Source organism: Amphimedon queenslandica, unplaced genomic scaffold, assembly GCF_000090795.2.
Source record: "Amphimedon queenslandica unplaced genomic scaffold, v1.1 AMPQUscaffold_13343, whole genome shotgun sequence".
NCBI lineage: Eukaryota > Metazoa > Porifera > Demospongiae > Haplosclerida > Niphatidae > Amphimedon > Amphimedon queenslandica.
This window is the reverse complement of record NW_003546421.1, coordinates 142650-157870: the sequence shown is the minus strand read 5'-3', so window position 1 is coordinate 157870 and position 15221 is coordinate 142650. Positions and strand designations below refer to the sequence as shown.

At 32.9% G+C, this 15221-nt stretch overlaps 4 protein-coding genes across 5 annotated transcripts in view; 2 read left to right on the top strand and 2 right to left on the bottom strand.

The window, feature by feature from the left end:
- Nucleotides 1-4464: 4464 nt before the first annotated feature.
- LOC100641512 (calcium and integrin-binding protein 1-like) lies at nt 4465-8132 on the bottom strand. 2 transcript variants are annotated; one of them, XM_019998053.1, is made up of 7 exons: nt 8022-8132; nt 7799-7833; nt 7415-7520; nt 6855-7002; nt 6498-6604; nt 6348-6436; nt 4465-4521 (listed from the first exon to the last, which is right to left on the bottom strand). In XM_019998053.1, exons 1-7 carry the CDS (start codon nt 8070-8072, stop codon nt 4482-4484), a joined length of 576 nt encoding a protein of 191 aa, XP_019853612.1. In that variant the 5' UTR covers nt 8073-8132; the 3' UTR covers nt 4465-4481. The 2 variants fall into 2 exon arrangements, with proteins under 2 accessions (XP_019853612.1, XP_003387541.1); XM_003387493.3 differs by lacking the exon at nt 4465-4521 and adding an exon at nt 6098-6269.
- Nucleotides 4720-6236, top strand: LOC109582955 (dentin sialophosphoprotein-like). The gene is made up of 5 exons (XM_019998052.1): nt 4720-4862; nt 4926-5078; nt 5140-5274; nt 5339-5872; nt 5928-6236. Exons 1-5 carry the CDS (start codon nt 4791-4793, stop codon nt 6081-6083), a joined length of 1050 nt encoding a protein of 349 aa, XP_019853611.1. The 5' UTR covers nt 4720-4790; the 3' UTR covers nt 6084-6236.
- A 104-nt stretch (nt 8133-8236) lies between the features above and the next one.
- LOC100642146 (formimidoyltransferase-cyclodeaminase-like) lies at nt 8237-12822 on the bottom strand. Its single transcript, XM_003387498.3, has 11 exons — nt 12663-12822; nt 12495-12595; nt 11852-12072; nt 11330-11509; nt 10809-11000; nt 10134-10273; nt 9673-9820; nt 9159-9299; nt 8980-9023; nt 8791-8929; nt 8237-8538 (listed from the first exon to the last, which is right to left on the bottom strand). The coding sequence occupies exons 1-11, from the start codon at nt 12809-12811 to the stop codon at nt 8359-8361; spliced, it is 1635 nt and encodes a 544-aa protein (XP_003387546.1). The 5' UTR covers nt 12812-12822; the 3' UTR covers nt 8237-8358.
- A 37-nt stretch (nt 12823-12859) lies between these two features.
- Nucleotides 12860-15221, top strand: part of LOC100642019 (ubiquitin carboxyl-terminal hydrolase 14-like) — an 8542-nt gene continuing 6180 nt past the window's right edge. Inside the window, exons 1-8 of the mRNA XM_019998044.1 lie at nt 12860-12956; nt 12999-13094; nt 13646-13737; nt 14054-14158; nt 14393-14496; nt 14769-14898; nt 15016-15141; nt 15190-15220. Coding sequence (XP_019853603.1) covers nt 12941-12956; nt 12999-13094; nt 13646-13737; nt 14054-14158; nt 14393-14496; nt 14769-14898; nt 15016-15141; nt 15190-15220 — 700 coding nt within the window. The 5' untranslated portion in view covers nt 12860-12940. The remainder of the gene's footprint in view (nt 12957-12998; nt 13095-13645; nt 13738-14053; nt 14159-14392; nt 14497-14768; nt 14899-15015; nt 15142-15189; nt 15221) is intronic.

The following is a 15221-nucleotide window of genomic DNA, read 5'->3' as shown; positions in this document are numbered from 1 at the left end:
CATTCACTACTGTTAGAACCAGTTGCAGTATTAGTACACTCATCATTATTACCAGTAGCATACTTATCATACACTACAATGCCCAGTATAATTATTAATAATATCAATATGAGACAGAGTAATACTGTCATGAACAGTAGTGGTTTACTCCAAGATGACTGCCTTTGTTTAGGCTTATTATTATCGGTTGGTACAAAGGGCAGTGGAATAGACTGCTGGTTTCTCTCATCTTCTCTTTCGCTGACTTCTGGAAGCTCATACATATTATTTTCTTCAAATTTATGCTGCAGGGATGCATACTCAGCATGAATTTTCTCCATTTCTCCTTGATGTGGCTTGCTCTGCAGCAGCTTATTATATAGAAAAGCATATCCTTTTCTTATAAAGGCATCAAATGTAAAACAAAAACTATTTTTGTTTTGATTGCATAGCTGAAGTTAATCCACAGAAATAAGACAATTACTTGTTTTTAATTGATGCTAGATAGACCTGTACAAAGCTTATATATTATAATTTGTTTTTATTCATAAAGTCTTAATGAAACTTCTATTCAATTGCATAAACATCAATATTGAGGAAAATGAAATGAGGAAAAATATAAGAAAAAACAGAAACTGAAAGTAGTTAAAACGAAAATATAAAAATGGGTAAAATTGTATACTGGTTATGCACTATTATAAATATACATCTTAAATAAGCAAATGGGATTATCATATCACTATGCTACTTATTTCATGAGGACTGTCGTTATCATCAGTTTCCTCATCTCCACAGACTCTCAACTCAATATATAGTCAGTGTTACTGTATTAAGTTTAATACAGTAGCATAATTTAAATAAACGAACAGAATTATCTTCACCATAATAACTTGCCAACATCAGCCAAGACCCTCAACTCAATATAGTCAGTAGTGGTAGTGCTACCATAGTCTCTGTGAAACCATGGGATACCATCAAGATACTTAATTATTTATTACATGCTTAGCTAGCCTTATAACTTGTTTGGTATTTACTTTAGCACAGCATTGACTTAAGATTAATGAAAACTTGCATGTGAGATGGAACAATGTGCCTGATTTTATAAACTACATCAATTTGGCAAGTCGTGTGCTTCATTTTCATAAAGTATTAATTATGTTTAATACATAATCTTCCTTATTGTTGAATGTTGCTATTTAATTTCTAATTGAATTCATATCGTGTTTGGGTGATAGCATGAAGTTTGTATGCATGACATACAAAGGAATACAAGAAAGAGTATTATGAATACCTATACAGCACTGCTAATACTATAACATACTCATTTTATTGTGCATAACCTTTTATAACTTATTTGCTATTTTGAAAAATAATAGCAATTATAATGAATATCCTTCTATTGATGAATTTCAATTTATTGTTATTAGAAAGGAGGAACTACATCAAAGAGGAGATTAATGGGAAGAGAAAATTCGGTGCAATTAAGAGAATAAACAATATGCATGTAATAACTGGACTAGACTATCTAAAGTAGTGCTGCCATTAAATAATTATTTTTAAATAATGTTGCAAAAAATTAGTCACTGTACTGAACTAACAAGTCTACAATACTAAAGCTGTTTTCTACTTTATGTAAATCTCATAAAAGCTAACAGGACTGTCTTCATTACTTGTAGCCTCATCTCCACAGACCCTCAACTCAATATAGTCAGTAGTGGTAGTGCTACCATAGTCTCTGTGAAACCATGGGATACCAGTAACCGAACAGCAAGCTGATTCAAGAGAACCACAACCTTGACCATCCCAGAGTGGATCAGATATGAAAAGTTGATTAGCAGTATTGGTAGGATTACCAGATTCACAGAAATAATTGTAACCAATAAATACTTGATGCTGCTGGCCACAATTGCATGTGTTAATGTTATAAGCATCGCTGAAACCACTCATAAATGTCCAGACATGTTGACGTGGAGACCCACGAGTGATACTAACACCATCAACATAATAAGAATTGATATCACTCCTTACTGGAGCATCAGTTGCTTTATATTGATATCCTGTTACTCTACCACATATCTGAGAATAACTGATACCATTAGATGAGAACTGAACTGATACACAGCTACCACCGTTTGTTGCTGGTCTACCACAAGCTTTAACTCCTCCTGACTGATAAAGGCCAAACCCAGAAGGACAGTTCTGTGTAACATCAGTCATATCCAGATATGCTAGCCTTGTCCATGCTCCTCCTGAACCACACAATGTTCCCATATTACAGTATGTAGAATATGTTCTAGTAGGTCTTGCCAGTATATAATAACCTGATGGACTGTTAGGTTGTCTCTCCTTAATCTCTTTACAAGAGGTAGGTAATGCAGTTGAGTCATTGTGTAGTACTAATAGTTCTTGTGCTATTAGTAGTATATCATCAACCACTCCAGCAGTAGAGGTACTGTTGTCTTGTAGATTAGAGAGAGTATTGACAATGTTAATGAGCTTTTGTGCGGAATCTTTTGTAGTTTGTAAGATTTGTTTATCAATTTCAGTGAAGTTAGTATGGTTCTGAAATAGTTGAAGGGTATTCTGTGATACACCATTAGCCCATTCATTGAAGTCAGGAAGGCTCCCTGTTACATTGCTGTTAACTTTAGAGACAACACCATTAGCCCATTCATTGAAGTCAGGAAGGCTCCCTGTTACATTGCTGTTAACTTTAGAGACAACACCATTAGCCCAATCATTGAAGTCAGGAAGGCTCCCTGTTACATTGCTGTTAACTTTAGAGACAACACCATTAGACCATTCATTAAAGTCAGGAAGGCTCCCTGTTACATTGCTGTTAACTTTAGAGACAACACCATTAGCCCAATCATTGAAGTCAGGAAGGCTCCCTGTTACATTGCTGTTAACTTTAGAGACAACACCGTTAGCCCAATCATTAAAGTCAGGAAGGCTCCCTGTTACATTGCTGTTAACTTTAGAGATAACACCATTAGCCCAATCATTAAAGTCAGGAAGGCTCCCTGTTACATTGTTGTTAACTTTAGAGACAACACCATTAGCCCATTCATTAAAGTCAGGAAGGCTCCCTGTTACATTGCTGTTAACTTTAGAAACAACACCATTAGCCCATTCATTGAAGTCGGGAATTTTCTGGCTAATATTTTGAGCTATATGATCAGCCCATTCATTTGTATTACTACTACTGCTAGCACCAGTTGCAGTATTAGTACACTCAACATTATTACCAGTAGCATACTTATCATACACTACAATGCCCAGTATAATTATTAATAATATCAATATGAGACAGAGTAATACTGTATTGAACAGTAGTGGTTTACTCCAAGATGACTGCCTTTGTTTAGGCTTATTATTATTGGTTGGTACAAAGGGTAGTGGAATAGGCTGCTGGTCCTTCTTATCTTCTCTTTTTCTGAGTTCTGGAAGCTCATACATACTATTTTCTTCAAATTTATGCTGCAGGGATGTATACTCAGCATCATGGCGAATCTGTTCTTGTATTTTCTCCATTTCTCCTTGATGTGGCTTGCTCTGCAGCAGCTTATTATATAGAAAAGCATATGCCTTTCCTTATAAAAGGCATCATGCAAATATGGAACAGAAACTATTTTTTGTTTTGATTGCATGGCAAAATTAATCCACAAAAACAAGACAAATTTGAATTTAATTGATGCTATATAGACCTACATAGAGCTTATACATTATTTGTTTTTATTCATAAAGTCCTAATCAAACTTCTATTTATTTGCATAAACAGGATAATGAAACGAGGAAAAATATAAGGAAAAACAGAGACTAAAAATGGCTAAAACAAAAATATAAAAACGGGTAAATTGTATACTGGTTATGTACTATTATACATATACATCTTAAATAAGCAAATGGCATTATCATATCACTATGCTACCTATTTTACATGTATCTTATGAGGACTGTCTTCATCATCAGTTCCCTCATCTCCATAGACCCTCAACTCAACATATAGTCAGTGTTACTGTATTAAGTTAATACAGTAATATAATTTACATAAACAAACAGAATTATCTTCACCATAATAACTTGCCAACATCAGCACATACTCTCAACTCAATATTGTCAGTAGTGGTATTGCTACCATAGTCTCTGTGAAACCATGGGATACTATCAAGATACTTAATTGTTTATTACACGCTTAGCCAGCCTTATAACTTGCTTGGTATTTATTTTAGCGCGGCATTGACTCAAGATTAATGAAAACTTGTATGTGAAATGGTGGAACAATATAACTGATTTTATAAACTACATCAATTCGGCAATTAAGTCATGTGCATTCACTTTCATTCAGTATTAAATTATGTATAATAGTAATAGTGTACATGTATATATACCTTTCATGTTCCTCGACTTCCTTCTGCTTTGCGTTAAAGTGCTTTGCTTCCACTAAAATTTCAACTTAATCACATTCACTTTTCTTTAAAGCACCACATGTTGTCGTTTAATTACTCACAACACTCAAAAATTAGTCTGGTCAATATGTACCTATGGGTATAAAGATAAATGGGTGTCTATGGTCAAAATTATAAGCTTACAGTAAATTAATAAACAAATTAATAAAAATAATTAATTCTAAATTAATTATTAATACAATTACATGCGCAGATTGGTTATTAAAAATACGAGAATCACCCTACTGCGCATGTTGTCATGGCGCTGGTGTAGCGGCAAAACAAATAACCTGTCATTTCGGCAAGAAGCTTCGTCTCGGCATTGTTTTACACTGACTGTTGAACTGTTTCTCTACTGAAAGTATGCAAGTATTAAAATATTTCTCCTGCTTTTCCTCTGAACAAGATCATGTGGAAGGAAATGTTACCGTAAAGGTACTAATGTACCACAATTTATCACTTTACTCATGATAATTAACTTTTTATCTCTATTCACAGTTGATAGGGAAGACCGAGTCTGCTCCCTTTAGTATTGCTAACCTCTGTGGCTTGAGTGTGAAGGCCAATGGACTCTCAAAGAGGAGAAGGAAAAACAAAGAAAAGTTCCAAATTGAACTGATACAAGAGGAATGCTTGATTGTTAAAGGAAAGGCAAGTCCATTTCATTTTATCATCCCAACTAATGTTACTACTATGTCATTTTCTGTTACAGGATTCAGTTAGAAGCATTCCTATTGAAAAGGTCATTGTCATTCAAGGTGACAGAAGTAATATTTTCATTCTTATTGAAAAGGAGAGTGATGGCTCCTTTCACATGGAAACTTATAGCACTTTAAACAAGAAAAAGGTAAAAAGCAGTTTTATTTCCGATGATTTAACACTGAATAATCTATATTATTCTCAACATATAGATGAATGAAATATGCCAGTTCTTTAAGTCCACCAAATGGGAATTCAACGATTACTCCAATACTGAGATATCATCTACTGATGAATCAAATAAAGTCACCGCACCAAGTCCTGAATGTGTCGCTAAAAATTCTGTCGAGTCTGGCATAAGTTCAAATTCTGATACTACAGTAGTTGATACATCAGATACTACCAGCTTTGCTGATACTACAATCTCCTCTCCTAATGCAAGTACTGATGATATTGCTAAAGCTACAATTGCTGGTAGTAATGTCACATCTTGTGCTCCTCAACTTGCTGTGTCTGCTTCTGGTACAATTCAAGATAAAGATGTCAAAGAAACTTCACTTCCCTCTGAATCAACATATCCCTATCAATCTCCTGTCATGTACAAATTGAATGATGACAATAGCCTAAAGTCCGAGGACTATTTTATCTCTGATACTTCATCATTTCTCAGTTTAATATTAGAAACTGACAATATTTCTACTATCATGAATTCCACCATGAAACAAGATGATGATACATTCAGCAAGGTACATATTCAAATCATGCTTGCACTCAACTATTATAATTCTATTATTATTACAGGTTGATGATGATGATGATTCACTTTGTAGTGTAACAGATTTAAGTGATTGTTCCAGTTCATCCATTGGCTCACTGTTTGATGATATACAATTCGAATTGAATCGCCGAATGAGAAGATATAAATCCGAACCAAATTTGCTGGCAATAAAAGATTGAAATTCTCTAATAACTATTATTTCTAAGTTTTAACATGAAACTCAATTCTCCTAACTGATTCACATTGAATTGATTGCTATTATTATATACTATGTTATATTGTTGATTATTATATACTATGTTATATTTCTTATAATCTTAAGTTTAAATCTTTAATATCTTTCTCAAAGACGAAAGCGAAAAGTTCTACATAACAAAGAAAAAACCATTACAGCATCTATTATCAAATTTTCCTCTTTCCAAAAAAAAGTTCTTTTCACTTACTCATAAAATTCAGCATTAAAGTATAAAATCCTTTCAAACTCTTCATGGCTGATGGACTGATCTCCATCATAATCCACCTCTTCTATAACCTATAATATGTATGATATATTTAATGATAGTACAAAACTATAGACATTAATTTTTACATACGCGTTGAATGACTTCAGATTTTAGGTCACTCTCAATCCCGTAATCAGTAACAAGGTCTAGGAAAGTGCTTAGGTCATCATAATCAATCACATGATCATCATTGAAATCTATGAGGTAAAGAAAAAGAATTAGAAATAGAAAGGAAATAATCATTATCCATACACACTACAAAATTAACAAATACATCAAACTAACATGCAATAGTAATGAAGTATGCATAGAAATCATAACAGTAATGGTTAACAATTAAATATAATTCTCACATCTCACAAATTTCGTGCTTTGTGCACAATACTAACATTCGTGCCTTACTTAATACCATTGGACCCACTATGATATTGTACACGTAGGACTTACCATAAAGTCTGAAAGCCCATCTCACTTTTCTTTCTTTTGGGCACTTGTCATGAAACACAGATACCATGTCAAGGAAATCATCAAAATCCATTAGACCATTTGGCTCCGAACAAAACAACATGCAAATCCTGTATCTGAATGGATTCAGCTATGAGTGAAAATAATGATAGACAGTAATGGTACATACATGGAATTAAATTTAAAATGACTAGGAGAGAATTCTTCATTTTCATAATAATGATGCATATACATGTATTTGTGTAGTGTAAAAAAATTTCAGTTGATTTTGATCAAAATTGGTTGTTATGTGTACAAAGTTTGAGGTGATTCCAACCAAAACTGGATTTTTTATAAATTTTTAAAGATGCTCAAAAATTAGACGAAAAATACTAAGATTATTATGGCTGTGGGAAACCACAGTGCAGTGTACATTATCATCTTATACATGTTATATAGAGGTTATCCTGTACATGCACGAGTTGTTTTGATTACGTAGCTACATGTACAGGTTCCAATTACTGCATACCACAGATAAAGTGTCTATGAATACAGTTGGTTACTTTTAATTCAGCCACGTTGTCAGCTACAGCTGTAAAAGCAATCCGCCCTTTCTTGTTGCTTTGAAAACCACTGAGAGGATCAATGTTCTTGAACTTCTTGTAAGCACTGGAGAGATTAAGAAAGAGAAAATAGAAGAGAAATTATATTAAATTCAAAATTGAGTGTCCTTTATGTGGATATACTGCATGCAATGCTTTTTAAAGATTGTACTGCAGTTTGCAGTATTGTAACACATTGTCTGAATAGAACAATGCTTTATGTCTAAGGATTGAAATTTCTTTAATAATTGTGAATTCACAAAATGTACTGGAGTTTAGAACCTTGCACTAGTCATTAAGCATGGCAAACAAAAGAAATTATACAATACATGAATGATGAGTTACTTGTTGATTTCTGCAGCATTTAAATTAGTCAGTTCCTGCAGAATAAAAATAATAAAGACATAAATGTAATATAAAATATTAAGATATATCACAAGAAAAGTCATACAAATGCACTAAGTACTTCTCTCTCTCTTTTATTTGCAATACTGACATGTATAGCATGTAGCTCTCATGCATTTTAGATTCTTGCATGCACTTTACATTCTTGCATGCATGGACTAACTTGATATAAATCTAGTTCATCTTGAGAAAACACAGACCTTCCTATTCCCATTGCTTCAAAGAAACAGCCTATGGTATATCTCTCACTGTACACTAACAATGATTAACAATTTCCTTATAGGAAACATCACACTTTAGCTTAATAGAAGGAGTGACTGGAATGCAATGATTGCTATGATATTAATACATTCCATTAATATAGCCCTAATTAACACCTTTTAATGGGAGAAACTGACTACATTATAAAGGAACTTAATGAAGACATTGTGACAGTTGAAATTACAGTGCAGGTCAGTAGAGAATGATAACAAGAAATGAAATATAAATCCATATAATCTTTAAAGTCTTTTCAATACTAGTTTCTGGACTTTATCTGAGTTATCTTGTGATTCAGCCAGTATCTGCTCCACTTCTTGTCTTATTTCTGTTACATATTGAGTGTCAGTGACTCCTTTAAGATTGATCAATACATTGCAATAGCCACCAAACACTCCACAATGAAGACTACTGGCACTGACCTAATGCATGTACATTGATTTACATACAAAAAACAATTATAAATACATGTACATGTAGAAATGATTTAAAATGCAGTATTTATATGTCCATAAAAACTACATAATACATGTACATGTATAAATGTATTTTAATAATAATTATACATGTACATGCACGCATTAAAATTATGTATTACTTATTAATACTTATTATAATTAATCTTCATCATGCAGCATGTATATGTACATGTAAATGTAGGTACATTGTAATACCTGTAAATCCGACATTGTTTGTTTATTCCCATGCTCTGCTAATACAAAAAGGTGTGGCCAGCATGAATGAGCTTTCCTCATTAAACCCAATGGAACCTCAATAGCTCTCTTTAGTCCTTCCTGCATTGCTAACGATCTCCTTATAAGGACGTAAGATGAGTGGGTGTAAGATATGTTAAAAGGACGTACTTTGTTGATTCTTCATCATTAGAATGAGGCATTTTAAGAGCATCCTACAATAGGGGAATAGGAGCAGCAGAATAATAATGGACTTACAAATTTACATGTACATACAATGTACATGTATGTAAAATAAAGGTAGCAATAAAAAGTATGTACATGTACATGTATGTATTTATATTAAGTACCATATATGAAGAGAAGGCAGTGCTGTCAGAGTCAATGATTGGTATCAGTTGCTCCATTGCATCATAGAGTGGCAGTATAGTCTCTCTCATTATACCATCAATGCCCTCAAACTCTCTCTTACCATAACTCATCAATCCAACCTACAATAAAAGGAAACGTTATGTATACAGTGATAGATTACATACGTGTACATGTACAGTACATACATGTATTCATATACATGTAGTTGGTAATTTTAGCCAGTTTGTATACTGTATAACTAAGGATATACTGGATTAATACTAATCTTTCTGTATTTTAAATTTCTTTATATCCCTGATACAACTGTATAATTAAACAAGCATAATAAATTATGGTAATTTTAGCCAGTTTAGTACATGTACATGTAATTAAACAAACATATTAGGCCACCCCTTTAATGTTTTATATTCATCTAGTATTACAAGTAAATGCTTTAAAAATTGTATCTATCATGCACAATAATTCCCTATACATCATAATTATTATTAATACCATAGTAGCTAGGGCAGAGCCAATACTAGCAATACAGGCACTGGCTGATCCTCCTCCAGGGGTTGATGCACGTGAACCAATCGATTCAATGAAGTCCCTTACACTTGAACTAACCAAAGGACCATCAGCAGTAGAACCTATACAATACCTAAGAGGAATGCAATAAATAAAATAAACATGTACTAATAGATAATAGAGTAAATCATTGTACATTGTGTACATGCAAGAATAGATACATGTAAATGCATACATGTACACACGTATATGCAAGTACATGCATAAATAGACTATATAAACGACCTACATGTATGTAATAAAAGTTTACATGTACATGTAAATGTGATTCCAGCCATTCCTCAAATCTTTCTTCTCTCTCTCTTACTCTCTTCTTCTCTCCCTCTCTCTCTCCCCCTCTCTCTCTCTCTCCCTCCCTCTCTCTCCCCCTCTCTCTCTCTTCTAACTCTATTATTTTTTCTTTAGGATTGAAGTAAGAGAGTGAGCTAAGTCCAAGCCTCTCTATTACCAGTCTAATCTTCTGCTCTTCTTTATAAATGAACAATGACTCCTTTTGAATGTAGTAATCAGCTGAGAGCATTACTGCCTAAATATTAAAAGTAAATATACATGTAAATGTGCATGTAATAGGTGGAACATGGTTTCAGCTTTCAAGGGTCCAAAATCAGGTCAAAGTCCCTGTACTATAGTACAGGGTCACAGGCCAAATTTTGTCAAAAATGAAAAGTAGAGAATTCTCCATTTTTATAACTTTATCTGATACATATACATGTTCTTATGTTGTGTAGAAAGTTTGAGCTGATTCCAATCAAATTTGGATTGGTTATGAATTTTTAAAGTTGCTCCAAAATCGAGCTAAAGTCCCTGTACTATTATAGTACAGGGTCACGGGCCAAATTTTGTCAAAAATGACAAGTTGAGAATTCTCCATTTTTATAATTTTCCCTGATGCATATACATGTACTTATGTTGCGTAGAAAGTTTGAGCTGATTCCGATCAAAATTAGATTTTTTACAAATTTTTAAAGTCACTCAAAAACCTGGTCAAGTTTAATTGGCACAGCACTTAGTGTGAAACCCTTTATGATCCTCTCCAATTCTATGTATGCCAATGGTCTCACCTCAAGTGGTACTAGTCCAACAATCTCAGAACCAACGACAGCTAGTTTGAGGTCTTTAGCAATCCTCACACACTCTTCATATGCAGCGTGAATGGGTGTGGTCTTATAGTCGGTGAGGTTTATCGAGATCTGAGATAAGCCTTTGTCTTCAAGATCCCAACCAATGGCACGAACACATTTAAACTTACCGGGCTACAACGGAGGGAAAGAGAGAGAGGAAAAAAGGAGAGAGAAGGAGGAAGAGAGATGACAGAACTAATAAAATACATAAAAATAATACATGTACAATGTACATGTACGTATACAAGATGTAGTCATGTACATGTACATATAAATGTACATTCGAGGAAAATGAAAAAAAAATAAATGCAACAAAAATTATTTTAAATATAAAAGTATGTAATACATGTACATGTAGGAGAAGACAGAAAAAATGAAATAATTATTATAAATTATTTAAAATGCTACTTACATGTACATGTACAATATAATATTAAAATATAAAAGTACAAGTGGCTCACATTATCAGGGCCACGCCCTTGCTCCCTTATATCCAAAGCAATGCGGTGAGCTTGTTGTTTAGTACCCAAAAGATTGACATTATAAGCTATAAGCATTGGACGAGCACCTGTGACAGTAGCACCCCAGGATGGGACGAACTGGGCTGGACCATAATCAGGTGTCCATTCTGATTTAATAATCTGGAGAAAGAGGGAGAGAGAGAGAGAGAGAAAAGATATAACAAACAAGGAATATGTACATGTACATGTACATGTGTGTGAATCGTACATTATAAACATGTATAAAATCATGTCACTTTGATGTACTGTAGTATGTCTTGCTAATTATAAATAATTCAATTATGAACATCAAAAAAGCATATACTACATATACTGTACATGTAAATGCATGTACAGGTACATATACATGTATACTGTATATGCAATATTATTAATAAATATATAGTTTACCAGTAAAAAAACATGTACACATTATATACACATGTACAACATGTATACATGTACATGTATATGTACATGTACCTTATCTTTAAGTCCTTCATATTCTCCTGCCCTTATCTGTGGTAATGTCCTCCTGTGGTCACCTCCAGTGCATGAATATTCATACAAATATAAAGGAACGTTCAACTCTTTTGATAAACGTGATCCAAACTCATTAGAACAATTAATACAGTCCTCCATAGTGACGTCACTCACTGGAATAAACGGGCAGACATCCAATGCACCCATTCTGGGGTGATTGCCTTATATGGACAAAAATACATGAATTAATGAATCACTTCATTGCAATTATTCTCAACTACAGGCCACTCTCAATCAAAAGACTGGGGATGATATAAATGTTAAGGAAATATAAGCCAATATAAAGTATAGGAGGACAAAAGAAACTTGTGTACCCATTGAAGATAAGAAATAAAACTATATATATTATATATACATGTAGAAGCCTGGGATTTTATGAGAATATACACATGTACATGCAAGTTGATGTAACCAAATAGCCATCATAAAAGTGCATTTTAATCCTAATTATACTTATAATAATACATGTACACTTGTTCCAGTATATGTAATATGTACATGCATCAATACATAATGTAATATGTACATGTATTTTCCTCTAGACATATCTCTCCCCATGTTATTCTTATACAGTATACAATACCTTTATGTTTCCTCATATCAATGAGCGAATGAGCAACTTTCGCTGCATTAACAGCTCCTTCAACAATACTCACTGGATCACCGACAAATGTATACACAGTCCTATGTAGAGTAAAATTATTTTTTTGTAAAACTTAATTATCATTTTAATTTATTAATTTTTTTCAACCTGTTAGCGGATGCCTCTGGTTCTACAAGTAAAAGAGTACATCCTTCAGTGTCTCTGATTGCAGTTGAAATAGCATCTATCACTTCTTTTCTCTTCCCTTCAGAGAAATTTGGGACACATTCAACCAAGCGTTTCGATCCGGACGCCATTTAATAATTAACGACTATTAAAGCCACGCCCACATTTATTAAGCATTGACCCCGCCTCCTAATAATTAAAATAGGCGTGTCTGTATTAAATTCTCCCCCTCCTTTTCTTTCCCACATACTACAGCCATCATGCCTACATTTGCAGGTACATAACTTGTTTTGTTGTTTTAAATCATACTCTTTTCAGTTAAGGTAAAATGGGGTAAGGTGAAGTATGATGACTTGGAACTCAACACTGATGAGCCTCCAGTGATATTTAAGAGTCAACTATTCTCACTAACAGGTGTGATGTGTCACCTACTCTCACTGGTTCTAATATTGTAGCCTTTATTGAGAATGGATTAATGTGCTTGTAGAAATTTTAGTTAATTTTTATTAAAGTTAATGATACGAATAGTATCTGGAAAGTAAAACGAAGTAGTAGTAAAATGAAAAGGAGGGAATTTTATAATTTTAAATTTTAGTTAATTTTCATCAGAGTTAATAATACAAATTAATTATACATGTATATATACATGTACATGTCAGTATAAATATTATACATGTACATACTGTGAGTTAGCAACTATGTGGAAATTTTGAGTTAATTAATTGCTAAAAATTCAAAGAATACTACAATGTAGAGCTATCCTTTGAGGATCAAATCAATGTACATGAATACATGTGTGTGTATTATTATTATTATTATTATTATTATTATTATTATTATTATTATTATTATTATTATTATGATTAAAACAGTTATCATTGTGTGCAAAATTATTGTTAAGATATGTTAGAAAATAAAATAAAAATTATTATTTATTATTATTACTAATATTGCATGTGTTACAGGTGTACCACTGGAGCGACAGAGACTAATGATTGCTGGTCAATCCATTGGTGATGATACGTGGACTGATCCTGTTATCAAGAAAATAAAACCAGTCAGTTTACTCAGTTATTATTATAAATATTTTTATTAATAATTATTACAAACACATATCATGTGATGCATGTAATTTTTTGTATATAATTAATGAACAATGGAAGCATTTTATGTATCAGTGAGTTGTAAATTGAAGGGAAGAACTTGTATGGGTATATATGACCAAGTATGTATATGGTGCATATAACTTGTACATGTATATCTTATTGCTTTATTATTATTATTATTATCACTATCATCACTATTATTATTATTTATTTATTTATTTATTTATTATTATCATTATTTATTTATTTATTTATTATTATTAATAGAACTGTATGTTCATGTTAATGGGTTCAGCTGATGCCCTACCTACTGCCCCCAAAGAGAAGACAATATTCATTGAAGATATGACTGAAGCTGATGCCGCCAGACTAGTAAGTACATGTACATTAATGCATGCACCACTTATGAATTAAAAAAGTAATACTTCTAATACTTATAAGATACTATTGTACTGTGTACCTCTAGCAATTTAAAAATTTGTATATTCAAGTAAAGTTTTTATACATTTATCATAATTTTTTGAACGTGCAAAAGTAGAGTATAATAATAATAATAAAAGTTTCATTACTTATTCTAATTAATGCTCTATTTATATACACTTTTAGCTTGAGGTTCCATTTGGTCTTCATAATCTTGGAAACACGTGCTACATGAACGCATCATTACAATGTATTAGAGCCATACCTGAACTACGCAGGGAAATATTAGAGTAAGAAGGGAAGGAGGGAGAGAGGGAGAGAGGGAGGGAGGAGAGAGGGAGGGAGAGAGAGGGAGGGAGGGAGTTTAGATGGAACAAAAAAAGATGAAAGGAGAGAGAAAAATTAAAATTACATGTACATGTAATGAGTGAGGAATGGGATAATTACTTTAAGACTATTCACTATGCATGTATCATGAGGCTAATTATTGCTGTGTTATTAGTCATAATTATTATTCTTCACATTATTTATTTTTATATTTTATTTTCATTTTCATCTGTAGTTTCACTGGTCATCATGGACTGGTGGAAGGATTAGACGTTGCTTCACACGAACTAACAGCAAGAATGAATGAACTCTTCGTTTCAATGGAGAAAAGAGAGCCACAGCTTGAGCTGGCCCTATTCCTTCAAGTAATTTATAAGTACATGTACTACATGTACTGTAATGTATGTACATATGTACATACATTATTATTATTATTATTATTATTATTATTATTATTATTATTATTATTATTATTATTTTAGGGTCTTCAAACAGTTGTTCCTCATTTTGCTACTAAAGACGAAAGTTCCGGAGTATTCCAGCAGCAGGACGCTCACGAGTGCTGGCAAAAACTCCTCAGTATACTCAAGATAACTCTCAAGGCAACGGTAAGTGATGGAAGTGGTAGCCATGATTAACCTTGTGGTTTGTTTTAGGATGGCGGAGATGGGAGCTCAATAGATAAATA